Consider the following 27,974-nt stretch of genomic DNA (forward strand, 5'->3'; position numbering starts at 1 on the left):
TAAGATTTCCCTTTACAGAAACCATGCTGACTTTGACTTATTTTATCATTAGTCTCCAAGTACCTCAAAACCTCATCCTTAACAATGGTTGGCAGTGTTTTCCTGTGATATGCTATTTTTTGAAGGATTTTCCATTCAGTGGCATTTCCACACCAGTCAATGTACTCTTCACTACACATCTGTACAAGATTGTCAAAGTTTTAGATGCCAAATTTCCACAAACTCCTCAGGAAGTACAGGTCCTCTGAAATAGTAACCCGGGAATTTAAAGCTGCTGACCCTCTCCATCTCTGATCGTCCAATGAGGACCTGGCTCATAGGCCCCGCTTTCCCTCTGCTGAGGTCTATAATCAGTGCTTTGGTCTTGCTGACATTGAGTGAGAGATTGACGTTATGACACCACCAGGCATATTTTCAATCTGCCTCCTGTATGCTGACTCATCACCACCTTTGATTTGGCCCCAGACAGTGCAGACTTTGTAGGTGTTTACAAATAAAATGAAATGCGGTGTTTTATGTATAACGAAACACATAACACATTTTATTGAACTTCCAAAAATAGACACAGAAGCAACGAAAACTGTAAAAACATAAGAACACCATCACATCAGGCCAGCCTGTTAAAGCGAAACCCTTGCTCAATGACGGTGGTTGTGAATTATGTACATTTATTCCAAATACATTACCCTACAACATCAGTAAACTTCAATAAGGCATTGGAGCTGTGCTCAGCCATGTCTTCCTGGTCTGATTCCCTCCTCCTCCCCACTAATTCTTCCCACCCTGCCCCACCACTTCCTGGCACCTCAAAGCAATGCCCTGTGGGTTCTGACCTTTCTCCATCAGTTTGTAAAGGAGAATAGTGGATTTCAAGACACTGTACTTTGGAAACACAGAAAATGACTGTGAACTTCGAAAAGAGCAGCGAAGGTGGAGCTTAACAACCCATGACATTCTCTTTGACCGTGAACCCCAGGAACGGGGAATCTCTGTGATAAAACACCACTGAGTTCGTCCCACTCTCCTTGTAGAAAGTCATGCCAAATGAATGCTTCACCCAGAGTGGTGACCATTTGGAACACATCCCAAAGGGGAGCGAGAGCTGAACATCAGTGATGGATTTTAAAAGACTATCGTGGAACAGAAACGGGGCAGGCACCAGCTGGGTTGAGGGGCCTCAGTATTTCACACTGGGTGTGTGGCAGAGACTGGGTGTGTGGCTAAGCACCAGAGACACAGGAGCTGACACAGAACTGATTTATTTGTCACAGATCTATAATATTAAACACCAGTCTAATTTAACACTAACATCAGCAGAACAAACCCTTCAGTCACTATGACGGTTAAACATTTAACATACAGCATATGGGAACTTCCTTCCTGATGTGAAGTTTCAGCAGGCGGGATGATTAAATAAATCTCTGTGCTCACTCTGGACATAAGTGCAGCCTCTCCTTAGTGTGAACACTCAAGATGATTTGAATGAATGAAGGCCTTCCCCACACAGAACAGGTGTACGACCACCTGCCCCCGCCCCCACCTGCAAACTCACTGGTGTTTCAGTAGCTCAGGTGATCGAATGAATCCCCTCCCACACCTGGACCAGTGGAATGGCCTCTCTCCCGTGTGAGCTCTCTGGTGTTTCCATAGCCGCAATGACCTAATCAATCCCCTCCCACACCGAGAGCAATTGAACAGCCTCTTCCCATTGCAAACTCACTGATGTAATTGCAGATGGGATGACTGAGTGAATCCGTCCCAGAGTCTTTCTGCAGATCGGGAAAATTCCTTCCCTGAAACAGGCCTCTTCCTGGTGTGAACTCACTGATGTGATTGCAGATGGGATGACTGAGTGAATCCATCCCACAGTCTTTCTGCAGATCGGGAAAATTCCTTCCCGGTGTGAACTCACTGGTGTGATGGCCAAGAGAATCTCTTCCAAACTGAGAGCCCGTGAATGAGCAAACACGAGGAAATCTGCAGATGCTGGAACTTCAAACAACACACACAAAATTCTGGCAGTACACAGCAGGCCAGGCAGCATCTATAAGGAGAAGCACTGTTGACGTTTCGGGCCGAGACCCTTCGTCCTGCTGTGTTCCACCAGCATTTTGTGTGTGTTGCCCGTGAATGAGATCTGACTGCTATCATCTCTGTGGCTATTTATCAAGTTAGTGAATATAACCTTAGTAAAGCAGTTTAACATCTGATCTTGAATGAAGAAATGTGTCCTCAGGACCTTGGTTCAAAAATGTTATATATATGAATATGAGGAAATATCTATTAATTTCTTCAATAATCTGAAGCAATTTACAAGATCTATCTTCATATTGGTTAATCCAAATCTCATCGCTACACTGAAAACAGCTCTTGCTGTGACTGGTGTCTGAGGTTCTCAAGCACCTTGGAGATAATATTCATAGATCAATGGTACTGAAGAGATGGTGAACTGTCACTCACAGCACAACTGATGCGTTTGAGATTGGCATATATAAATCCTTCACCTTTTCTGCCCTGTAAAAATTTACAAAAGACATTGATGCGTGGAGGACAGCATTTCAAATGAGACTCCACACAAGTTAAGGGAACAATTCCTCATCATCTGCCTGGACATGGTTCAGGAATCCGGTCTCTGCATCAAATTCCCCAATGGCCTACCTGGCTGTAACATAATCAGTCAATCCTGCCAAGGAGTCGGGTCCTGACTGTACACTGGGTGGGTTGTAGACTAACTAAGCACCAGAGTGTGTTTAAAATAGAACTTACTTATTTATCACAGATCCAGAATATTAAACTCCAATCCCACTACATCGGCATAAGAAACACTTCCCATCCCGATCACTAGGGTGGAGAACTGGGTGTGATGAGAGCAACAATGATGACCGTCTGACACCACTTTTGAATTTGTTTCTGGATTCAGCAACCATGATGGTTAAATACCCAGCAGGCAACTTCTTTATACACTTTCCCGAGTGTGAACTCGGTAGTGAGTCACAAGGTGGGATGACTGAGTGAATCCCTTCCCACATTCAGAGCAGGTGAACGGTCTCTCCCCAGTGTGAACTCGCTGGTGTGCTTGTAGGTTAGATGAATCAGTAAATCTCTTTCCAGGTGCAGAACTGGTAAACGGTCTCTCCCCAGTGTGTACTGACTGGTGCATCAGAAAGTGAGATGACCGAGAAAATCCCTTACCACATTCAGAGCAGGAAAATGGCCTCTCGCTCGTGAGAACTGACTGCTGTGTCATGAGCTGAGATGACTGAGAGAATCCCCTCTCCCACACGGAACAGCTGAATGCTCTCTCTCTGGTGTGAACTCGCTGGTGTACCAGTAGGTGGGATGACCGAGTAAATCCCTTCCCACATTCAGAGCAAATGAACGGCCTCTCCCCAGTCTGAACTCGCTGGTGACTCATCAGCTGATTTGACCAAGAGAATTACTTCCTCCACACGGAAGAGGAGAACGGCCTCTCCCTGGAGTGAATGCGCTGGTGTGCAAATAGTTTAGATGATTGAGTAAATCTGTTCCCACATTCACAGCAGGTGAACGATGGAAAGGATCGTCAACTGGTATATTGGTGCTACAAGGGAAATATCTGTTCACTCCTTCGATAACTTGAAGACAATTTACAAGCTTTATCTCCAGGTGGGTCCATCCAGCAGAGAGAGCGCGGAATTGATGTGGTTTTGCTTTCAAAATTCCGGTACAGAAATTCTTTGTTGTTTCTAACCTGCAAGAAAATTTAGTAAAGACATGAATGGGTGAAGGACATCATTTTAAATCAACTACTGTTACTCTGTATGGGGGGGGGGGTCTAACGTCACACTGTTACAGCAAGGTTCACTCCAAGCTGAAGGAACAACCCCTGATTGAAATGGGCAGGGCTCAGGAATCTGGATTGACAACTAAATTCTCTGTCTTTCTGTTTGTATCAGAATTTCTGCCGTTATCAATCTGTGATGGCCCAATTCTTTGGATACTGCTGGGGAGATGGTGGAATGACCCCTCAGGGCACAGCAGCAGCCAGGCTAGTGGCTCTGAGGCTCAGCAGCAAAGGATAGGGTCAGGCAGTGTGGTAGCGATAAGGGATGGAATAGTTTGGGGACAGACAGGAGATTCTGTGGCCGCAAAAGAGACACCAGGATGGTGTGTTGCCTCTCGGGTGCCAGGGTTCAGGATGTATCGATGTAACTACAGGGTATCCTCAAGGAGGAGGGTGAACAGCCAGAGGTGGTGGTGCATATTGACACCAATGATAAAGGGAAGAGGTCCTTCACAGTGAGTAGAGAGAGTTAGGGAAGAGGCTGCAGAGAAGGATCTCCAAGAAATACTCCCAATGTCACGGGATAGTGTAGGTAGGAATGGGGTCATAGCACAGATGAGTGAGTGGCTGAGGAGATGGGAACAAAAGGTCTGTGTTGGAGGAACTGTATTGGCATCTGTACTGATGATGCCCCATCAATGGCTGGTTCCATGAAAGGTTTAGTTTATATTTAAAAAAAATGAAAATCCTGATGGCATTCTTCACAGAGAAGTGCAGATGTCAAAACCTCTTGAAGATGAAATGAAAGAAGATCTGATGATGCTACAAAATAGTTAACTTTATTACACAAAGACCCTTAAAAAAACTGTGTGAAAACCTGGACAAAGAGCACACCATTCATACAGAAATCTGGTGATTTAGCAGGGGAACAGTTCTCAGTATATTTAAGGTGAAAGATGAATTGCAGGAGTACTTAAGCAAATAGTAGGCCAGATTTTGCTGAAGGCTTTGAAGGTGAAAATTGGCTGCAGGAACTAGCCTGCTTAGCAGAAATTTGTCATCATATGAACCAGTTGAACAAGTCTATGCAAGACCCTGGAGAAAATGTTTTGACTTCAAGTGCCAAGATTCTTGGATTTAAAAGGAAACTGAATCTTTGGAAAAATCGTGTTACAAAAGAAAACTTTGAAATGTTTCCACTGTTGCTTGGGCTTGAGGGTTGGTCATGAACAGACTGAACTCCAGCCTCAGCAAGGACCTGGACCATTGTAATTTGCCTATCGCACAATAGGTCAACGGCAGATGGAATCTCAATAGCTCTCCACATGGCTTTAGACCACCTGGACAACACAAACACCTACGTCATGATGCTGTTCATCGACTATAGATCAGCACTTAATACAATCAATCCCACAACCCTGATTGAGAAGTTGCAGAAACTGGGCCTCTGTACCTCCCTCTGCAATTGGATCCTCAACTTCCTAACCAGAAGACCACAATCTGCACAGATTGGTGACAACATCCTCCTCACTGACGATCAACACTGGTGCACCTCAGGGGTGTGTGCTTAGCCTACTGCTCGTCTCTCTACATACACATAACTGTGTGGCTAGGCATAGCTCAAATACCATCTATAAATGAGCTGACGATACAATTTTTGGTAGAATCTCAGGTGGTGACGAGAGGGCGTACAGGAGTGAGATATGCCAGCAAATGGGGTGGTGCCACAGCAACAACCTGGCACTCAACGTCAGTAAGAAGAACGAAATGATTGTGGACTTCAGGAAGGGTAAGGTGAAGGAACACATACCAATCCTCATTGAGGGATCAAAAGTGGGGGGAGAGAGAGAGAGAGAGCAGCTTTAAGTTCCTGGGTATCAAGATCTCTGAGGATCTAACCTGGTCCCAAGATAGCAATGTAGTTATAAAGAAGGGAAGACAGCGGCTATGCTTTATTAGTAGTTTGAAGAGATTTGGCATGTCAACAAATACACTCAGATAATTCTATAGTTGTACTGTGGAGAGCATTCTGACAGGCTGCATCACTGACTGGTATGGAGGGGCTACTGCACAGGACCGAAAGAACCTGCAGAAGGTTGTAAATCTAGTCAGCTCCATTTTGGGTTCTGGCCTAACCCAGAACATCTTCAGGGAGTGGTGTCTCACAAAGGCAGCGTCCATTATTAAGAACCTCCAGCACCCAGGGCATGCCTTTTTCTCACTGTTACCATCAGGTAGGAGGTACAGAAGCCTGAAGGCACACACACTCAGTGATTCAGGAACAGCTTCTTCCCCTCTGCCAACCGATTCCTAAATGGACATTGAATCTTTGGACACTACCACACTTAAAAAGCACACTTAAAAAGTTACTGTGTGAGTATCACTCTGGATTTCCAGCATCTGCAGAGTCCCTCGTGTATGATGTTGAAAAGAGCTACGAATAGGGAGGTTAAAAACCAATGCCACTCCTCCTTAGCGCAGAGGTTTGAGGGATGAAGAACATGTCAGACATTTGGCAGTGAGCTTGTCTTCAGTCCACAGAAAGTCATTCAGGAAATTCAAGGGGAACCTTTTCACCCAGAGTGGTGACTACTTGGCACCCATCACCACGGGGACAGTGAGAGGTGAAAAACAGGGATGGATTTGGAAGGACATTCGTGGAACAAGAAACAATGGCAGTGATCATCTTGACTGCTGGATCCTAACTGTACACTGGGAGTCTTGTAGAGCAAGTGTTGAGACAGTGTTTAAAATAGAGTACTTTTACAGGTTTCCCCTGCTATCTGAAGGTAGAGCATTCCTATGAAATGGTTCAGAAGCTGGAATGTCGTAAGGTGAATAAGCAATTACCGTTTATTAATGTGCGAAAAATTTGAGTCTTGCCAGACCCAATAAAACCTACAAAATCATGCCAAATAACACATAAAACCTAAAATAACAGTAACATATAGTAAAAGTAGGAATGATCTGATAAATACACAGCCTATATAAAGTAGAAATAATGTATGTACAGTGTAGTTTCACTTACCGGAATCGGGAAGACAGCAAGCAGACTGATGATGGTGTGTTAGGCTGAGTCGTCGGAGGTTGGGGAGCTCAGCAAATTTTTCCAAAAAATTGCAGTTTCGTCACAGTTAAACACTTGCTTCTACGAAGAACCACCTTCTGGAATTATTTTCTTCAGTTTTGCAGTCCTTCAGTATCAGCTGAAGCTCTGTCTTCAGTAAACGTTAAACTATGAAGCTGCTGCAAAGTTCCCAGCAGACTAAGAGAGACCACTTTGCTACGACCAGAACCAATAGTAACATCAGCAGCTTTCAAGATTCCTTCTCTGTGTGTGTAAATAGTTTGAATGGCAGAGCAGGCAAGTTCAATGCACGGACAGTGTCCTTACTTCTCTGACCATGATCGAAACGCTTAATTACGTCCAGTTTTACGCTAAGCCTAACACCCTTATTAGTTCCCTTAGGCTTTTCCGATACCTCAGGACACATCTTGGTCATGGATGCACAAAATAAATCGAGATAAAGCACAGATGCTCACAGACATGTGTTTAAGATATGGCAGCTTGATGCTGAATGCAGTTCCGGGGGAGGAGCTTGCCTGCTTGGGGCGCGCGCTGCTTTTTCTCGTAAAAGCGTGCAACTCTTCGGTTAGCGAAAACTGGTAACTAATGTAGGTCTTTCGTAATAGCGAGGTGCCGGGAAGCAAACGTTTGGAAAACGGGGGCCACTTGTATTTGTCACAGATCCAGAAAATTAAACTCCATTCCCGTCAAATATGAACATCAGCATAGGAAACACCTCCCATCCCAATCACACCGTGCAGACTTGGTTTAAAGAGAGCAGCAGTAATTACAGTCACTTTTGTACCTGTCTCCGGACTCAGAAACTGTGACGGTTAAATATCCAGCAGGCTGCTTTTTAAGCACTTTCCCGAGTGTGAACTCGGTAGTGCCTTACAAGGTGGGATGACTGCGTGAATCCCTTCCCACATTCAGAGCAGGTGAATGGTCTCTCCCCAGTGTGAACTCGTTGGTGTATCTGTAAGTCTGATGACCGGGTAAATCCCTTCCCACATTCAGAACAGGTGAATGGCCTCTCCCCAGTGTGAACTTGCTGGTGTACCAACAGATGAGTTGACCGAGTGAACCCTTTCCCACATTCAGAGCAGGTGAACGGTCTCTCCCCAGTGTGAATTCGCTGGTGTACCTGAAGCATTGTCGACCGAGTAAATCCCTTCCCACACTCAGTGCAAACGAACGGTCTCTCCTCACTGTGAACATGCTGATGTGTCAGCAAGTTAGAAGACTGAGTGAATCCCTTCCCACATTCAGAGCAAGTGAACGGTCTCTCCCCAGTGTGAACTCGTTGGTGCACCAGCAAGTGAGTTGACTTGGTAAATCCCTTCCCACATTCAGAGCAGGTGAACGGCTTCTCCCTGGTGTGAACACGCTGGTGTGCAAGTAGTTTAGCTGGCCGATTAAAGCCCTTCCCACATTCAGAGCAGGTGAACAGACTCTTCCCAGTGTGAATTCGCTGGTGTACCAGAAGCCTCGTTGACCGAGTAAATCCCTTCCCACACTCAGTGCAAACGAATGGTCTTTTTCCACTGTGAACATGCTGGTGTGTCAGCAGGTTAGAAGACTGAGTAAATCCCTTCCCACATTCAGAGCAAGTGAACGGTCTCTCCCCAGTGTGAACTCGTTGGTGTGTTAGTAGTTTAGATGGCTGATTAAATCCCTTCCCACATTCAGAGCAGGTGAACGGCTTCTCCCTGGTGTGAACACGCTGGTGTGCTAGTAGTTTAGATGGCTGAGTGAATTCCTTCCCACATTCAGAGCAGGTTAATGGCCTCTCCCCAGTGTGAACTCGCTGGTGTCTTATGAGATGAGTTGACCGAGTGAATCCCTTCCCACATTCAGAGCAGGTGAATGGTCTCTCCCCAGTGTGAACTCGCTGATGAGCCAGAAGCATAGATGACCCAATAAATCCCTTCCCACATTCAGAGCAGGTGAACGGTCTCTTCCCAGTGTGCATTTGCTGGTGAGTCCGCAAATGAGATGACTGAGTAAATCTCTTCCCACACTCAGAGCAAACAAACGGTCTTTCCCCACTGTGAACATGCTGGTGTGTCAGCAGGTGACATGACTGAGTAAATCCCTTCCCACATTCAGAGCAAGTGAACGGTCTCTCCCCAGTGTGAACTCGTTGGTGTACCAGCAAGTTATACGACTCAGTAAATCCCTTCCCACATTCAGAGCAGGTGAATGGCATCTCCCTGGTGTGAACTCCCTGATGTGCCAACAGTTTAGATGGCCGATTAAATCCTTTCCCACATTCAGAGCAGGTGAATGGTCTGTTCCCAGTGTGAACTCGCTGGTGTCTCATGATGTCCGATGAATTAGTGAATCCCTCTCCACACAGTAATTGTCTCCTTTCCTTGTGAACTCACTGATATCTCTGCAAATGGGCTGAGTGAGTGAATCTCTTCCCACAAGGAGCAGGTGAACAGCCTCACACTGGTGTGGATTTTATTTGGAGATACAGCAATTAACCGATATGTCCTTGGACTGTGACAGGAAACTAGAACACCCGGAGGAAACCCATGTGGTCACGGCAAAGATGTACAAACTCCTTCCAGACAGTGTCTGAACTGAAATCCAAACTCCGACACCCCAGTCTGTAATCTTCAGTTTGGATGACTGAATTCTGCAGAACAGGCGAACCGCCTCACTATAGTGTGAACTTGCTGACGTATCTTCAGGCTGGATGACTGAGTATATCCTCTCCCTAAGTGCTGGTCATTGGCCTCTCCCCAGTGTGAACCCACTGGTTTTTCTGCTGTTTGACTGAGTGAGAGAATTCGTTCCCACCCTGACAGAGCAGGTGAATGATATCTCCCTGCTATCAATTGTCTGCCAATTCACCAAGTCCGATGTTAGTCAGAGTGAATCCGTGTCAAATCAATGCAGTTGAAGAACTGATCTCTGGGGAACAAATGGTGGTGTGTTCTCAGCACCTCGGTTCCAGGGGATTTCACTGAGTTAAAACAGAATGTTTCCTTTCAGACACAAAACACAGGTCCAGCGGGGATGAGATACATCTTCATCTCCAAGGATCGACAACTGATCGATCAGTGCTACAAAGGAAATATCTGGTCACTCCTTTGATAGTCTGAAGACAATTAGATGCTTTATCTCCTGGTGGGTTCACCCAGATTTCACCCCAACACCAAACACGTGTTCGGATTCTCCTTGCTGTGAGTGCTGTGCTGTCTTCTCAAACATCTCCTCCTCTACAGTCAGAGATTGATTGTTTTCAAGTGCTGGTGAGCTGACAAAGACAGCAGAATTGATGTGTTTTTGTTTTCACGATTCCCAGATGTTCTTTTCCATTTCTAATCTGTAAAAGAGATTTACAAAACTCATCAAAGAGTGAAGGACAAATCAGCTCATTTCACTCTCAATGTGAGCTCTAACATTACACTGTTCCAGCGAGCTTCAGCACAAGTTGGAGGAACAACTCCTCATTCTCTCGCTGGGCTCTGTCCAGGAATCTGGACTGACTAGTTCTCTGTCTTTCAGCCTGTACCAGAATGGACATGTCTGCCCGTCATCAATCTGTGACTTGGCTCAGTTTGTCTCTCCCGGTCAGTATTATTTCAGGTTCTGGGCACGTCCCACAGAGCTACAAAGAGCACATGATATGACACGGCTGCTCTGGAGGCTTTCTAAGTACTCAAACCTCCCTCCCCCACCAGTGTGAGTGCTACAGGTCACTGGTTACCCCAGATAAAGGTGTCTGATATCAGTCTGTTCCCAGAGAGAATGGGACTAAACATGTTCTCACAGGTAGAAAGATCCAGAAGCAGGAGAGGTAGAAAATTGGTGATTTGCTGAACAACAAAGTGAATGTAAGGGTTTTGTTTTCTATTCCATTCAGCACTGACATTTTAATTGAATGGAACGGAGAAAGACTACCTTGTTTTTAAGACCCAGTCTCAGTTAAACAGATCATTAACCAAAAAGGCTTAATCTCTAAGGATCTAACTTATCAACAATACATAGAAGTACTGACTAGAGATGGGGCAGTGTTGGATCTCCTGTTAGGGAATGCAATAGTCAGCTGACAGATGTATGTGTTGGGGAGCACTTCGGGTCCAGTGATCACAATAGCATCAGCTTCAATATAATTATGAAGAAGGACAGGACTGGACCTAGACAGATTTTTGATTGGAGAAAGGCTAACTTTGAGGAGATGCGAAGGGATTTAGAGAGAGTGGATTGGGTCAAGTTGTTTTATGGGAAGGATGTAATAGAGAAATGGAAGTCATTTAAGGGTGAAATTATGAGGGTACAGAATCTTTATGTTCCTGTTAGGTTGAAAGGAAAGGTTAAAGGTTTGAAAGCACCACGGTTTTTAAGGGATATTAGAAACTTGGTTTGGAAAAAGAGGGATGTCTACAATAGATATAGGCAGCATGGAGGAAAGGAATTGCTCGAGGAGTATAAAGAATGTAAAAGGAATCTTAAGAAGGAGATTAGAAAAGCTAAAAGAAGATATGAGGTTGGTTTGGCAAATAAGGTGAAAGTAAATCCTAAAGGTTTCTACAGTTATATTAAAAGCAAGAGGATAGTAAGGGATAAAATTGGTCCCTTAGAGAATCAGGGTGGTCAGCTATGTGTGGAGCCGAGAGAGATGGGAGAGATTTTGAATGATTTCTTCTCTTCAGTATTCACTAAGGAGAAGGATTTTAAATTGTGTAAGGTGTGGGAAACAAGTAAGGAAGTTATGGAACCTATGACAATTAAAGAGGTGGAAGTACTGGCGCTTTTAAGAAATTTAAAAGTGGATAAATCTCCGGGTCCTGACAGGATATTCCCCAGGACCTTGAGGGAAGTTTGTGTAGAGATAGCAGGAGCTCTGACGGAGATCTTTCAGATGTCATTAGAAACGGGGATTGTGCCGGAGGATTGGCGTATTGCTCATGTGGTTCCATTGTTTAAAAAGGGTTCTAGAAGTAAGCCTAGCAATTATAGACCTGTCAGTTTGACATCAGTGGTGGGTAAATTAATGGAAAGTATTCTTAGAGATAGTATTTATAATTATCTGGATAGACAGGATCTGATTAGGAGTAGCCAGCATGGATTTGTGCGTGGAAGGTCATGTTTGACAAACCTTATTGAATTTTTTGAAGAAGTTATGAGGAATGTTGACGGGGGTAAGGCAGTGGATGTACTCTATATGGACTTCAGCAAGGCCTTTGACAAAGTTCCACATGGAAGGTTAGTTAAGAAGGTTCAGTCGTTAGGTATTAATGCTGGAGTAATAAAATGGATTCAACAGTGGCTAGATGGGAGATGCCAGAGAGTAGTGGTGGATATTTGTTTATCGGGATGGAGGACGGTGAGTAGCGGGGTGCCTCAGGGATCTGTTTTGGGCCCAATGTTGTTTGTAATATACATAAATGATCTGGATGATGGGGTGGTAAATTGGATTAGTAATTATGCCGATGATACTAAGGTAGGAGGTGTTGTGGATAATTAAGTGGGTTTTCAAAGCTTGCAGGGAGATTTATGCCAGTTAGAAGAATGGGCTGAACATTGGCAGATGGAGTTTAATGCTGAGAAGTGTGAGGTTCTACATTTTGGCAGGAATAATCCAAATAGAACATACAGGGTAAATGGTAGGGCATTGAGGAATGCAGTGGAACAGAGAGATCTAGGAATAACAGTGCATAGTTCTCTGAAGGTGGAGTCTCATGTAGATAGGGTGGTGAAGAAGGCTTTTGGAATGCTGGCCTTTATAAATCAGAGCATTGAGTACAGAAGTTGGGATGTAATGTTAAAATTGTACAAGGCATTGGTAAGGCCAAATTTGGAATATTGTGTACCGTTCTGGTCACCAAATTATAGGAAAGATATCAATAAATTAGAGAGAGTGCAGAGACAATTTACTAGGATGTTACCTGGGTTTCAGCACTTAAGTTACAGAGAAAGGTTGAGCAAGTTAGGTCTCTATTCATTGGAGCATAGAAGGTTGAGGGGGGATTTGATCGAGGTATTTAAAATTTTGAGAGGGATAGATAGAGTTGACGTGAATAGGCTGTTTCCATTGAGAGTAGGGGAGATTCAAACGAGAGGACATGATTTGAGAGTTAGGGGGCAGAAGTTTAAGGGAAACACGAGGGGGCATTTCTTTACTCGGAGAGTGATAGCTGTGTGGAATGAGCTTCCTGTAGAAGTAGTAGAGGCCAGTTCAGTTGTATCATTTAAGGTAAAATTGGATAGGTATATGGACAGGAAAGGAGTGGAGGGTTATGGGCTGAGTGCGGGTAGGTGGGACTAGGTGAGAGTAAGAGTTCGGCACGGATTAGGAGGGCCAAGATGGCCTGTTTCCGTGCTGTGATTGTTATATGGTTATGGTTATATGTCCAACAGCTAGAAAGGAGAAAGGGGTTACGTCTAACTTACAGCTAGAAAGGAGAAAGGGGGGGGGGGGAGGAGGGAAAGGATGCTATTGTACAAGATTGAAAGAAGCTGCAGACATTGTGAACTCAGTCAGCTCCATTGTGGGCACCAGACTCCGTAGCATTCAGTATATCTTCCAGGATCGATGCCTGACCAAAGCAGCGTCCAGTATTAAGGATCCTGATCACCCAGGCCATGACCTCTCCTCATTACTACCGTTAGGAAGGAGGCATAGGAGCCAAACTCAAGGATTCAGGAACAGTTTCTTCCCTTCTACTACCAGGTGTCTGAATGGACATTGAACTCATGTACCCTACCTCACTACTTTTTTTTACACTACATATTTAATTTTCTGTTAAATATTTTAACTGTAATTGGCTATTTTTATGATTATATATTGCACTGTACTTCTGCCGCAAAGACAACACATTTCCCGACACGTGCCGGTGATATTAGACCAGAATCTGAACTGGAAACTCTTGTTCCAGATCCTTGGATTCCGACAGCTGAGGCTCGGCTGTGTCTGGGAGATGAACCGGCTGCCAGTCCCTCAGCCTGCGGACTGAGGGGAAAGCCTTGGCAGCATCAGCCATTGCTGCCTCCGGACGAGACATTTTCACGAACCCCGGACCCGTCACGGGCCCCGCGATACGCATGCGCCGCAAGATGGCGTCGGCAGCCCCCATCATCAGTGGAAAATTCCCCGGGGTTCGGGTGTGAAGCGTGGAGCTGAGAGAGAGGGGGAAAGACGCGGGACCATCCCGGGGTCCGCAGTGTGTCCGGCGCCCGGGGTAACTGTCCCTCAGTCCGGCTGCGGACGCCGGGCTGATGAAAACCCGCCGGAACCCCGCTCCTACCTGCTCCCGATGCCCCAGAGCCGCTTCTCCACTGGGCGCATGCGCGGATTTGGCAGCTGGCTGTGATCTATGCGCATGCGTCCAGGTTGACAGCGGACGGACGGTGATTTCTGAAGCGCTGTGCTTTCTGGGTATGCGCGGTGCCATTTCAACGTTCAAGGTTCAAAGTGTGTTTGATTGTCAAAGTAGAGATATGTCACCATATATAATCCTGAGATTCATTTTCTTGTGGACATACTCAGTAAATCTATAAAATAATAACTATGACCATCTCCTCTTCCAACCTCACTCCCTCTGAACGCACTGCCCTCCACTCTCTCCGCAATAATCCTAACCTCACCATAGTAGTCTGGTGGACGGACCTCTATCTCACTGAAGCCAAAAGATCATACCAAAAAACATCAAACCATTGTCTCCCGTACCACTACCATCCTTATCAACTCCAGTGACCTTCCATCCCCAGCCGAAACACTCATAATTCCCACAGCCCGCACTGCTCAGATTTACCTCCTCCCTAAAGCTTGGCTGTCCCACAGTTTCAGCCTGCTCCTGCCCCACTGAGTTTGTATCTGCCTACTTGGACTCCATTTTGTCATCCATAGTTCAGTCCCTCCCTACCTACAGCTGAGATACATCCTATTCCCTCCACCTCTTCAATAACTTCCAGTTCCCCAGGCCTGGCTGCTTCATCTTCACTATGGAATTCCAATCCTTATACACTTCCATTCCCCATCAAGAAGGCCTCAAAGCCCTCCGGTACTTTCTGGAAAATAGACCTCACCAGTTCCCCACCACCACCACCACCACCCTCCTCCAGTTGGCAGAACTGACTCTTGCCACTTTCTTCAGACCAAGGGTGTAGCTATGGACACCAGCTATGCCTCTAACTTTCACCCAGCCCTCAAATTCACTTGGTCCATCTCGGACACTTCTCTCCCCTTTCTCAATCTCTTAGTGTCCATCTCTGGAGACAGACTATCCATTGACATCTTCTATAAACCCTCTGTCTCTCATAACTACCTCGACTATACCGCTACCCACCCTGCCACATGCAAAAATGCTATTCCCTATTCCCACTTCCCCCGTCTCCACCGCATCTGCTCCCAGGATGAGGCTTTCCATTTCAGGACTTCTCAAATGTCCTCTTTCTTTAAGGATTGTGGTTTCCCTTCTGCCATCATCAATGATGCCCTCAACTGCATCTCCTCCATATCCCACACTTCGACAATCACCCCATCCTCCCATCACCACAACAGGGACCGTGTTCCCCTTGTCCTCACCTACCACCCCACCAGCCTCCAGATCCAGCATATTATCCTCCACAACTTCCACCACCTTCAACAGGACCCCACCACTAAGCACATCTTTGCCTCTCTACCCCTCTCCGCTTTCCGCAGGGATTGTTCCCTCCGCGACTCCCTGGTCCACACGTCCCTCCCCACGGATCTCCAACCTGGCATTTATCCCCGCAAACGTAAGTGCTATACCTGTCCTTACACCTCATCTCTTACCACCATTCAGGGCCCCAAACAGTCCTTCCAGGTGAGGCAACACTTCACTTGTGAGTCTGTTGGGGTTATATATTGCATTCGGTGCTCCCGGTGCAACTTCCTTCTACTACCCATAGTGTTGGCGTGTGGCCATCTAGTTATCTGAAGGTTGCTAGTTTGAGCCTTGGCTGAGGCTGTGTGTGTGTCCTTGAGCAAGGCACTTAACCACACATTGCTCTGTGACAACACCAGTGCCAAGCTGTATGGGTCCTAATGCCCTTCCCTTAGACAACATTGGTGGTGTGGAGAGGGCAGGCTTACAGCTTGGGCAACTGCCACTCCTCCATAAAAAAACCTTGCCCAGGCTTGTGCCCTGGAAACTCTCCAAGGTGCAAATCCATGGTCTGTCAAGACTAACGGAGGCCTACACTACCCATAGTGCTTTCCCCTTACATCCCTTCTTCACCTTTCCTGCCTAGCCCCTCGCCCACCCCTTGATCTTTCCTCTGATTGGTTTTTCACCTGGCACCTACTAGCCTTCTCCTTCCCACCCTCCCTCCACCTTCTTTATAGGACCCACTCCCCCTCCCTCTTCACTCTTGACGAAGGGTCTCGGCCGGAAACATTGACTGTTCGTTTCCACGGATGCCTCCCGACCTGCTGAGTTCCTCCAGCGTGTTGTGCGTATAACTATGACAGGATTGCGGAAGACAGCATACTGTGCAAATCCAAGTATAAATAAACAGCCAGAACATGAAATAATGAGATAAAGAGCCCTTTAAAGTGAGATAATTGGTTGTGAGAACATTTCATTGATGGGGCAAGTGAAGTCGAGTGTAGTGCAGTTATCCCTTTTTGTATTAGAGCCTATTGTCTGAGCGGTAGTAACTGCTCATAGACCAGGTTGTGTGAATCCTGTGGCTCTTGTACCTTCTACCTGGTGTCAGCAGCGAGAAAAGAGCATGTCCTGGGTAGTGGGGATCTGTGATGATTGCTGCTGCTTTCATACAACAATAGTTCATGTAGATGTGTTCAAAGGTAGGGAGAGATGAGGGCCAAATCCTCTACCTATTGGAGGACTTTCTGTTCAACGGCATTGGTGTTTCCATATCTGGCTGTGATGCAGCCAGTCAATATATTCCTCACTACATCTCTATAGAAGTTTATCAAAGTTTTAGATGTCATGCCAAATCTCCACAAACTCTAAAGGAAGTACAGGCACTGTGGTGCTTTCTTCACAACTGCCCGGTCTTCATAGCAAAACCTATGAACTCAAGGCTGCTGACTCTCTCAATCTCTGATCTTCTGCTGAGGACCTCTGAATTCCATCTCCTGAAGTCTATAATCAGTCGTTTGGTCTTGCTGACATTGAGTGAGAGGTTGTTTTTATTACACCACTCAGCCGTATTTAATCTTTGACTCATTAGTACTTCGAATGAGCCCACGATAGCAATGACACCATCAGCAAACTTGAATATGGCATAGGAGCTGTGCTTCAGCACACAGTCATAAGTGTAAAGCAATTAGAGCACACTGCCCTGTGGTGCATCTGTGCTGATGGTGAACAGGGAGGAGATATTGCTGCGAATTGAACTGACTGGGGTGAGCAATTGCACCAGGAGGTATTGTGGGAAAGGTCTCGATGCTTACTGATCAGTTTTGAGGGGATGATGGTAGTGAATGCTGAGCTGTAAACCATAAAGAACATCCAGATGTATGCACCTGTCAACCACCCTTCATAATCCAAATTCCCGTTTCCTCATCTCCCTACCTGCCCATCACCTCCCTTTGGTGCTCCTCCCAGTTCCCTTTCCACCACGGTGTTCTACCCTCTCCTATCGATTTCCCCTTCTCCAACACTTTATCTCTTTCATCTATCAGCTTCCCAGCTCATTACGTCATCCCTCCTCCCCCCCCCCAGCTTCTCCAAACACCTACCACCGATCCCCCCCTCCCCCACCGTCTCGCTCCAATTTTTCATCCTCTTTTCCAGTACTCATGAAGGGTCTCGGCCTGAAACTCTCTCCCGGCTGGCTGAGTTCCTCCAGCATTTTGTGTGTGTTGCTCGGATTTCCAGCATCTGCAGATTTTCTGGTCTAGGACGAGAATTAGTCCATTCGCACCATCGTCTCTAATCCCCCATTCTATCATGGCTGGTTTATTATCCCTCTGAACCCCATTCTTTTTTCTGCTCCCCCTAACCTCTAACACCCTAACTAGAGAAGAATAAACCAACCTCCATTTTAAATATACCGAAAGACAACACCTTCACAACCATCCATGTCAATGAATTCCACAGATTTACCTTTGTCTGGCTCAATGAATCTCTCCTGAACTCAAAAGGGACATCCTTCTTTTCTGATGCTGTGACGAGTGCTGCTAAACACCCTGCTTCTGGAAACACCCTCTGCACATCGACTCTAGGCTTCTCAATATTCAAAAGATTGCAATGAGATCCCCTCTCATTCTATCAAATACCGATGACTAGAGTTTATCAACCCTTTCATTCCCGGGATCATACTCATGAACTCTATAAAACTCTGGTTAGGCCACACTTGGAGTACTGTGTCCAGTCGCCTCACTATAGGAAGGATGTGGAAGCATTGGAAAGGGTACAGAGGAGATTTTCCTCGATGCTGCCTGGTTTAGAGAGTATGGATTATGATCAGAGATTAAGGGAGCTAGGGCTTTACTCTTTGGAGAGGAGGAGGATGAGAGGAGACATGATAGAGGTGTGCAAGATATTAAGAGGAATAGATAGAGTGGACAGCCAGCGCCTCTTCCCAGGGCACCACTGCTCAGTACAAGAGGACATGGCTAGGTAAGGGGAGGGAATTTCAAGGTGGATATTAGAGGAAGGATTTTTACTCAGAGAATGGTTGGTGTGTGGAATGCACTGCCTGAGTCAGTGGTGGAGACTGATACACTAGTGAAGTTTAAGAGACTACTAGACAGGTATATGGGGGAATTTAAGGTGGAGGGTTATATGGGAGGCAGGGTTTAAGGGTCAGCACAACACTGTGGGCCGAAGGGCCTGTACTGTGCTGTATTGTTCTGTGTCCTATGTAACCACCTCTGGACCCTCTCCAGTGCCAACACGTCCTTTCCGAACTGCTCACAATACTTTAAGTGCGGCTTGCCCATGGAGCGGAATGCGCTGTCCAAGCCAAATCAAATCAGCAAGGGCTCCAGTGGGGAGCAGCCACAGATTTCACACCATGCCAACCCCAACCATAACGGCGGGCCCCTGGAACACTGGTAGCAGACGCGGACAGTCACGGCAGAAAACACGGTCTCCCCACAAGTGGCGGCGGGGAGAGAACTCCAAAATTTTAATCGCTGTCTGGCACTGCAAACCGCCTCGCCACCTAAATGGCAGAGAGCTGTCCCATGGTTCAGCCGGGCCAGAATCGGGCCATTGCCCTGAAATACTGAAGCGGGAGGTTGATGACGCCAGTGGGCTGGATGCATTCCAACAATAATGATCCTACAGCTCAACCAAGCATGGTGACTGGCTCAATGCATCCCTGATTTGGTAAACAGCCATGTGGCAAGATGGACTAAATAAGGAATGGTGGAACTATGCCCTGGGTTCACTAGTTTTCAATTAGCTGCTGTAGTTTGCTACATTCTGGTTGACACTCCACAATATTTCCCTCCAATGTGCTTTGTGATTCCAGAGCATTCCACAGATCCACCACTCTCTGGGTGAAAAAGTTTTTCCTCGACTCCGTTCTAAATGGCCTACCCCTTATTCTTAAACTGTGGCCTCTGGTTCCAGATTGCAGAGGAACATGTATATTTCAAAAACAAAGGATAAGAACAAATGTAAAAAAATCATTGTATTTCAATCAGAGGGGTGAATCTATGGTACAGTTGTAGTAAGAATTTAAAAACATGCACTACACTTAACAGGTTTAAAACGTTATTTTAAAATTATTTAATGAACAAATATAAAATACATGATTTAATATGAATGGGAGTAATGTAAATAAATTATACTTGGAATTGGAGTTAGTGTTAAAAGATTATTATTTAATTTTGTCTTATAAAATCATCGTTATGAAATCATCATTGAAAATGACGCTTTTTCTGAAGTTTGTACTGACCAAAATAAATAAAATTTCATTCATTCATTCATATTCAGGGTTGGTAACCATCATTTCAGTGCCAAAGCAGGCAACAGTAACCTGCCTAAATGACTGTCTAAATGCCTAAATGGTGGCGATACCATCTACCATTATGAATTGCTTTGAGCACCTGGTCCCGGAACACACTAAAACCTTATTCATGGCTACACTGGACCCTTTTCAATTGGCTTATCGCTCAGATTGATCCACCAATGATACAGTAGCCTCTGTCTCCACTCTGTCCCATCCCACCTGGAAAATGGGGACCCATATGCCAGACTGCTGCTTATAGACTTCAACATGGTGCTCAACACCACCGTATCCCTGAAACTGGAGGGGCAACTGTCCTCACTGGGCTGCAACGCCTCTCGTCTCAATACACTGAGCACTGGTGCTCCCCAAGGCTGTGTGCTCAGCCTGCTGCTGTTCACACTGCTGACACGTGACTGTGTCGCAGGAGCCAGCTCAAATCGTGTCATCAAGTTTGCAGATGACACAAGCGTGGTCGGCCTCAGCAAGAATGATGATGAGACGGGGTATAGAGAGGAGGTGGAGCGGCTGGTAGATTGGTGTGAGAAGAACAACCTACGGCCGAACGTGGGAAGACAAAGGAAATCATTGTGGATTTCAGGAAGATGCAGACAAACCTCAGTGAATACATGGCCTCTCCGTAGATTACCTGTACAAAGGGACCTCACCTGGTCCCTTCATAGCACCTCCCTGAACGAGAAGCTTTCAGCAGTGCCTCCATTTCCTCAGGAGATTGAGGGAAGCAAGGCTCCCCTCACTACCCCCATCTTAACTGTTTTACAGGAGCACCTTTGAGAATGTCCTCACGAGGAAATCTACAGATGCTGGAAATTCAAGCAACACACACAAAATGCTGGTGGAACGCAGCAGGCCAGGCAGCATCTACAGGGAGAAGCACTGTCAACATTAACAACAACACACACAAAATGCTAGTGGAACACAGCAGGCCAGGCAGCATCTATAGGGAGAAGCACTGTCAACATTAACAACAACACACACAAAATGCTGGTGGAACACAGCAGGCCAGGCAGCATCTACAGGGAGAAGCACTGTCGACATTAACAACAACACACACAAAATGCTGGTGGAACGCAGCAGGCCAGGCAGCGTCTACAGGGAGAAGCACTGTCGACATTAACAACAACGCACACAAAATGCTGGTGGAACGCAGCAGGCCAGGCAGCATCTATAGGAAGAAGCACTGTCGACATTAACAACAACACACACAAAATGCTGGTGGAACGCAGCAGGCCAGGCAGCATCTATAGGAAGAAGCACTGTCAACATTAACAACAACACACACAAAATGCTGGTGGAACACAGCAGGCCAGGCAGCATCTATAGGGAGAAGCACTGTCGACATTAACAACAACACACACAAAATGCTGGTGGAACGCAGCAGGCCAGGCAGCGTCTATAGAGAGGAGCACTGTCAACATTAACAACAACACACACAAAATGCTAGTGGAACACAGCAGGCCAGGCAGCATCTATAGCGAGAAGCACTGTCGACATTAACAACAACACACACAAAATGCTGGTGGAACGCAGCAGGCCAGGCAGCGTCTATAGAGAGGAGCACTGTCAATATTAACAACAACACACACAAAATGCTAGTGGAACACAGCAGGCCAGGCAGCATCTATAGCGAGAAGCACTGTCGACATTAACAACAACACACACAAAATGCTGGTGGAACACAGCAGGCCAGGCAGCATCTATAGGGAGAAGCACTGTCGACGTTTTGGGCTGAGACCCTTCGTCAGGACTAACTGAAATAAAAGATAGTAAGAGATTTGAAAGTAGTGGGGGGAGGGGGAAATGCGAATTGATAGGAGAAGACCGGAGGGGGTGGGATGAAGCTAAGAGCTGGAAAGGTGATTGGCGAAAGCGATACAGAGCTGGAGAAGGGAAAGGATCATGGGACCGGAGGCCTAGGGAGAAAGAACAGGGGAGGGGAGCACCAGAGGGAGTTGGAGAACAGACAAAGAGTGATGGGCAGAGAGAGAGAGAAAAAAAGGAGGAGAATAAATAAATCAGGGATGGGGTAAGAAGGGGAGGAGGGGCACTAATGGAAGTTAGAGAAGTCAATGTTCATGCCATCAGGTTGGAGGCTACCCAGCCGGTATAAAAGGTGTTGTTCCTCCAACCTGAGTGTGGCTTCATCTTGACAGTAGAGGAGACCATGGACAAGTTGCATCGCCATCTGGTATGGGGGCAGGTCAAGCATTGGAGCAGAAGCACCCCCAGGGGGCAGACATTCCACCTGGCTGAAGTTGAGGTGAGGAAGAGCCATGCAAAGCTATGGGGCCTGGTTCTGAAAGACCGTACAACCCAGCTGAGGGAGACGCTGATGGATATATTCAACATCTCTCCAGAACAATCCATTGTCCCCTTGGTTCTCAAGGCAGAAACCATCACTCCAGAGCCAAAGAGGTGACAGTAACCTGCCTACATGACTATTGTCCCGTGGCATTAATTATGAAATGGTTTGAGCAGTGGCTCATGAAGTTCATCAAAGCCGTTCTCCTGGCTACATCGGTTCCTTCCCAGTTCATCGCTCAAATAGATCCACTGACGATGCAGTAGTCTCTGCCCTCCACTCTGTCCAGTCCCGCCTGGAAAAGGGGGTCTCATATGCCAGGCTGCTGTTTTTTATATCTCAGCTCGGTGTTCAGTACCCTCATACCCCAGAAACTGGAGGGGAAACTGTCCTCGCTGAGTCTCAACACCTCCCTCTGCAATTGGATACTGGACTTCCTAACAGTAAGGCCACAGTCAGTCCGCATGGGCAGCAATGTCTCTCATCCCGCTGGTGTTCATATTTCTGACGTTTATCTGTGTCGTCAGATTTGCGGATGACGCAACAGTGGCTGGTCTTACCAAGAATGACGATGAGATGGAGTCTAAAGAGGAAGCAGAGCTGCCAGTGGATTGCTCTGAGGGGAACAAGCTCATCCTGAACGTGGAGGCTTAGTGAAGTCTTAGCAGGGCTCTCAGTATTATGAAGGCCCTCACCCACCACCCAGCATCCTCTTTGAATTTCTACCATCAGACAGGAGACTACAATGCAAAACTCATGAATGACAATGACAAACTCATTCGTAAGGCCAGTGATGTTGTGGGGGTGGAACTGGACTCTCTGACAGTGGTGTCTGAAAAGAGGATGCTGTCCAAGTTGCATGCCATCTTGGACAATGACTCCCATCCACTCCATAATGTACTGGTTAGGCACAGGAGTACATTCAGCCAGAGACTCATTCCACCGAGATGTAACACCGAGCGTCATAGGAAGTCACTCCTCCCTCGGAGAGTCAGACACCCTGAGCCAATAGGCTGGTCCTGGACTTATTTCCACTGGGCATGATTAACATTATTATTTAATTACTTATGGTTTTATATTGCTATATTTCTACAGGATTCTTGGTTGGTGCGGCTGTAACGAAACCCAATTTCCCTCGGGATCAATAAAGTCTGCCTGTCTGTCAAAAAACAAGAACAGTCAGGCTGAGAAACAGCTGCTTACCCCAAGCCATTGGGTTTCTGAATTCTTGGCCATATTGTATTCGAGGTGCCATTGGTTAATCAGTTCCATACCTTACAATATTTAATATTAATGCACTTTAATTTGTTATTTATGTGTGATTCGTCTGTAGATTTTTATCCTTACCTTCCTAAGTTAAGGCTAACTACGTCATACTAATTTAAGGATAACAAACATCTCCAATGCTCAGTGACCAGGTTTCAGTCCTGTGTGTGATGAGCAGCCGCAGAAACTTCAGAATCTGATATCAGCAGTCTGCCGGGTGCTTGGAGCGGGATTCAGCCACCAGATTGCTCCTTGCTGTGAAGTTGCCTGTGTTTCTGCAGGATGGGCCATTGAGCAAGGCTCTTTTGCTTGCTCAGGACTGAAGTGTGGTCTCCCCGACTGAGAGCTCGCTGCAGCCTGACAACGCGTTTTAACTGAATGAATCCCTCCCCACACTGAGAACAGCTTCAAGGGTATTTCGCGAGCTTAACTCGTTGGTGCTTCAGTGGCTCAGATGACTGAACAAACTCCTTTCTACACCTGCAAAAAGTGAATCGCCTCTGTCCATTTAGTATTATTATTTATTATTGTTTTTGCACAGTTTGTTGTCTTCTGCCCTCCGGATGAATGCCCAAGTTGGATGCTCCTTCACTGATTCTGCTTCACACAAGAAAACAAATCTCAGGGTAGTATAAGCTGATACATACAGTACATACTTTGATAGTAAATGTTCACAACGTCCCTCTGGTTTCCCTCTCTCTCACTGCCAACTCTCCTCTCCCATCAGTTTCCTTCTTCTGCAGCCCTTTACCTTTCCCACTTATCAGCCCCCATCTTCTCACTTCATCCTCCTATCACCCGTACTCCTCCTCCTCCCACCGCCTTCTTGTTCCAGCTTCTTCCCGCTCCCTTTCCAGCCCCGATGAAGGGCCTCGGCCCAAAATGTTGCCTCTTTGTTACTTTTGTTACGTACCCCATAACCGGGTCACTTACCAGCAAAGACAGAGAGGTCCGTTGAAGTCTGATGGTACTATTTTTAACAGTATTTATTGATAAAGGGGCACAAAAATAAGATTAATGCAAACATACAGATAATATACGTCGTCAATACTAAATCTAAAAGCACGGGTATAATAATAATAATCAATAAGAAATAGCTCTATCGTTGTCTAGGGGATAATGTATTGTCTGATGGAAATATAAAAGTCACTTAGTTCATTCAGGCTGCAGCCTTTGGTTGGAGTCAAGAGAGAGAGATTTTGGAACTTGCCAGAGTTTCCTTTTTTATGATGTCGATCCTTCGAAATGTCGTTGGTGTCCTTTTCCTTTTAGCTAAGCTGTTCTTCCATGGTCAGTCCCGCCAATCCCAGGCAACGGGAAAGGACGCACGCGGACCCCACCAGCTGTCACCATTAAACACTGTCACGGGATTTCTAGTGTCTCTCCTGGTGCGTCTAAAGGGGTTGTTCCCCAGACCCTCTTTTATCCTTCCTCACGGGGTCTCAGATGTCAATCAGGTTGGGATGATGCAATCCCTCCCTCAACCAGCCCACTCTGGTCATTCCCTGAGGGCTTCAATGAATAGTACAGTACTCGATACACAATTCCGTCTCCAAGAGACAATGGCCGTTTTCCGTGGCTTTGTATCGCTGAGGGGCCAGGACATTCCAAACCCCTTGTGGATTCTCTCTCATTTCCTGGGTCCCAGACCTGAATTAATAGCGATCTTGCGATTCTCAAAAAGGAGGGGGCTACTTTGTACCCTTCGGCCCCTCAGAGTTGGAGCACGTTCGTAACGCTTTAAATAAGACAGTAAGATACGGCAGCCGAATTAGGCCATTTGGCCCAGGGAGTCTGCTCCACCATTCTGTCGTGGCTAATTTATTATCACTCTCAACCCCATTTCCCTGCCTTATCCCTGTAACCCTTGTCAGCCATACTAATCAAGCTCCACTTTAATGGCTGGGACTGCACAGTTGTCCGTGGCAATGAATTCAGATATCTTGCTGGCACATCTCTTTTAGGTCAGGGAGTAAGGACTGCTCCAAATGCAGTCAGACCAAAGACGCAGCAGTATATCCTTGCCGTCATGTTCTAGATGTCTCGAAATGAATGCTAATGTGGCTAAGTATATTCCATCTGTCACTTCTTTCTCCAAACATGTCAAAGTTCCTGTGCAGATATCCTGCTTCTGCAAACCTACATAGCCTTGCAACTATATTTCTATCATCTGCATATGCGGCCACAAAAACGACAATTCTGTCAACCAAGTTGTTACGACAGGGTCCCAACACAAACCCCGGCAGAACACCAGTCTGGCAGCAAACCAGAAAAGTCCTCCTTAAATACGCGTTCAGTTTTTCCCCTTGACCTGCTGTGTTCCTCCTGCATTGTGTGAGTATTACTCCGGATTTCCATCTGCAGAGTCCCTTGTGTATATTACACTGGAAAGAGCAGCCAATAGGGAGGTTAGCAGACAACACCACTCCTCCTTAGCGCAGAGGTTTGAGGGATGAAGAACATGTCAGACATTTGGCAGTGAGCTTGTCTTCAGTCCGCAGAAAGTCACTCAGGAAATTCAAAGGGAACCTTTTCACCCACAGAGTGGTGACTATTTGGAACCCATCACCACGGGGAGAGTGAGAGGTGAAAAGCAGGGATGGGTTTGAAAGGACATTCGTGCAATAGAAACATGGGCAGGGACCAGCTGGACTGTGTTGGGTCCTAACTGTACACTGGGTGTGTTGTAGATTAACTAAGTACCTGAGAGTGTGTTTAAAATAGAATTCATTTATTTGTCACTAATCCAGAATATTGAACTCTATTCCCATTATATTAGCATAAGAAACACTTCCCATCCCAGTCACTAGGGTGCAGACTTGGTCTAATGAGAGTAACAATAATTACAGTCTGACACCAACAGTCACTTTTGAAGTTGTGAGGGTTAAATATCCAGCAGGCTGCTTATTTAAACACTTTCCCCAGTGTGAACTCGGTAGTGCTTCACGAGGTGGGATGACTGAGTGAATCCCTTCCCACATTCAGAGCAGGTGAACGGTCTCTCTCCAGTGTGAACTTGCTGGTGTCTCTGTAAGTGGGATGGCCGGATAAATCCCTTGCCAGAGCAGGTGAATAGCCTTTCCTCACTGTGACCTTGCTGGTGTATCATCAGATGAGTTGACTGCGTGAATCCCTTCCCACATTCAGAGCAGGTGAACGGCCTCTCCCCGGTGTGAATTCGCTGGTGGCTCATCAGAGCAGTTGAGTATGTGAATCCCTTCCCACATTCAGAGCATGTGAATGGTTTCTCCCCAGTGTGAAGTCGCTGGTGTTTCAGAAGGCTAGATGGCCGAGTAAACCCTTTCCCACATTCAGAGCAAGTGAACGGTCTCTCCTGAGTGTGAATTCGCTGGTGTGCCAGTAGGTTAGACGACTCAATAAATCCCTTCCCACATTCAGCACAAGTGAATGGTCTCTCCCCGGTGTGAATTCGTTTGTGTATCATTAATTTAGAAGACTCAGTAAATCCCTTCCCACATTCAGAGCAGGTGAACGGTCTCTCTCCAGTTTGAACCTTCTGGTGTCTCATCATGTGGGATGAATTAGTGAATCCCTGTCCACACACAAAACCGTAGAACAGTCTCTCTCCCTCGTGAACTCACTGATACATCTGCAAATGGGCTGAGTGAGTGAATTTCCTCCCACAAGGAGCAGGTGAACAGCCTCTCACTGGTGTGGATTTTATTTGGAGATACAGCATGGAACAGGCCTCTTCAGCCCAATGAGCTGCTCCATCTAGCAGTCCACCTGTTAACCCGGCTTTATCCGGGACAATTTACAATGACCAATTAACCTATTAACCGATATGTCCTTGGACTGTGAAAGGAAACTAGAGCACCCGGAGGAAACCCATGTGGTCACGGCAAAGATGTACAAACTCCTTCCAGACAGTGTCTGAACTGAAATCCAAACTCTGACACCCCAGTCTGTAATCTTCAGTTTGGATGACTGAATCCTGCAGAACAGGCGAACCGCCTCACTATAGTGTGAACTTGCTGACGTATCTTCAGGCTGGATGACTGAGTATATCCCCTCCCAACAAGCAGATCATTGGCCTCTCCCCAGTGTGACCTCACTGGTTTATCTGCTGTTTGACTGAGTGAGAGAATTCGTTCCCACACTGACAGAGCAGGTGAATGATATCTCCCTGCTATCAATTGTCTGACAATTCACCAAGTCCGATGTTAGTCAGAGTGAATCCGTGTCAAATCAATGCAGATGAAGAACTGATCTCTGGTGAACAAATGCTGGTGTGTTCTCAGCACCCCGGTTCCAGGGGATTTCACTGAGTTAAAACAGAATGTTTCCTTTCAGACACAAAACACATCTCCAGCTGGGATGAGATACATCCTCATCTCCAAGGATCCACAAATGATCTATCGGTGCTACAAAGGAAATATCTGGTTACTCCTTTGATAATCTGAAGACAATTAGTTGCTTTATTTCAAAGTGGGTTCACCCAGATCTCACCCTGACACCAAACACGTGTACAGATTCTCCTTGCTGTGAGTGATGTGCTGTCTTCTCAGGCATCTCCTCTACAGTCAGAGATTGATAGTTTTCAAGTGCTGGTGAGCTGACAAAGACAGCAGAACTGACGTTTTTATTTTCAAGATTCCCATTCAGAAATTCTTTGCTGTTTC

At 46.2% G+C, this 27,974-nt stretch overlaps 1 protein-coding gene across 2 annotated transcripts; it reads right to left on the minus strand.

Moving 5' to 3' along the window:
• Positions 1 to 517: 517 nt before the first annotated feature.
• On the minus strand, positions 518 to 27,974 carry LOC132381601 (zinc finger protein 229-like). Of its 2 annotated transcripts, none has more exons than XM_059951105.1 (3): positions 26,274 to 27,974; positions 6,792 to 9,148; positions 518 to 3,730 (listed from the first exon to the last, which is right to left on the minus strand). In XM_059951105.1, the coding sequence occupies exons 1-2, from the start codon at positions 26,861 to 26,863 to the stop codon at positions 7,687 to 7,689; spliced, it is 2,052 nt and encodes a 683-aa protein (XP_059807088.1). In that variant the 5' UTR covers positions 26,864 to 27,974; the 3' UTR covers positions 518 to 3,730; positions 6,792 to 7,686. The 2 variants fall into 2 exon arrangements, with proteins under 2 accessions (XP_059807088.1, XP_059807087.1); XM_059951104.1 differs by lacking the exon at positions 26,274 to 27,974 and adding an exon at positions 14,093 to 14,125 and having other exon boundaries at positions 6,792 to 10,167.

This window comes from Hypanus sabinus, chromosome 26 (genome assembly GCF_030144855.1).
Source record: "Hypanus sabinus isolate sHypSab1 chromosome 26, sHypSab1.hap1, whole genome shotgun sequence".
Lineage (NCBI taxonomy): Eukaryota > Metazoa > Chordata > Chondrichthyes > Myliobatiformes > Dasyatidae > Hypanus > Hypanus sabinus.

What these genes read in the sequence shown, in the direction of transcription:
- LOC132381601 (XM_059951105.1), bottom strand. Translation starts at nt 26,863, where the DNA reads ATGATGAGACACCAGAAGGTTCAAACTGGAGAGAGACCGTTCACCTGC. An exon ending in CAGTCATCCCACCTCGTGAA is followed by an intron (nt 9,149 to 26,273) that starts GCACTACCGAGT and finishes GGACATCATGAG; the next exon opens with ACACCAGCGAGTTCACACTG.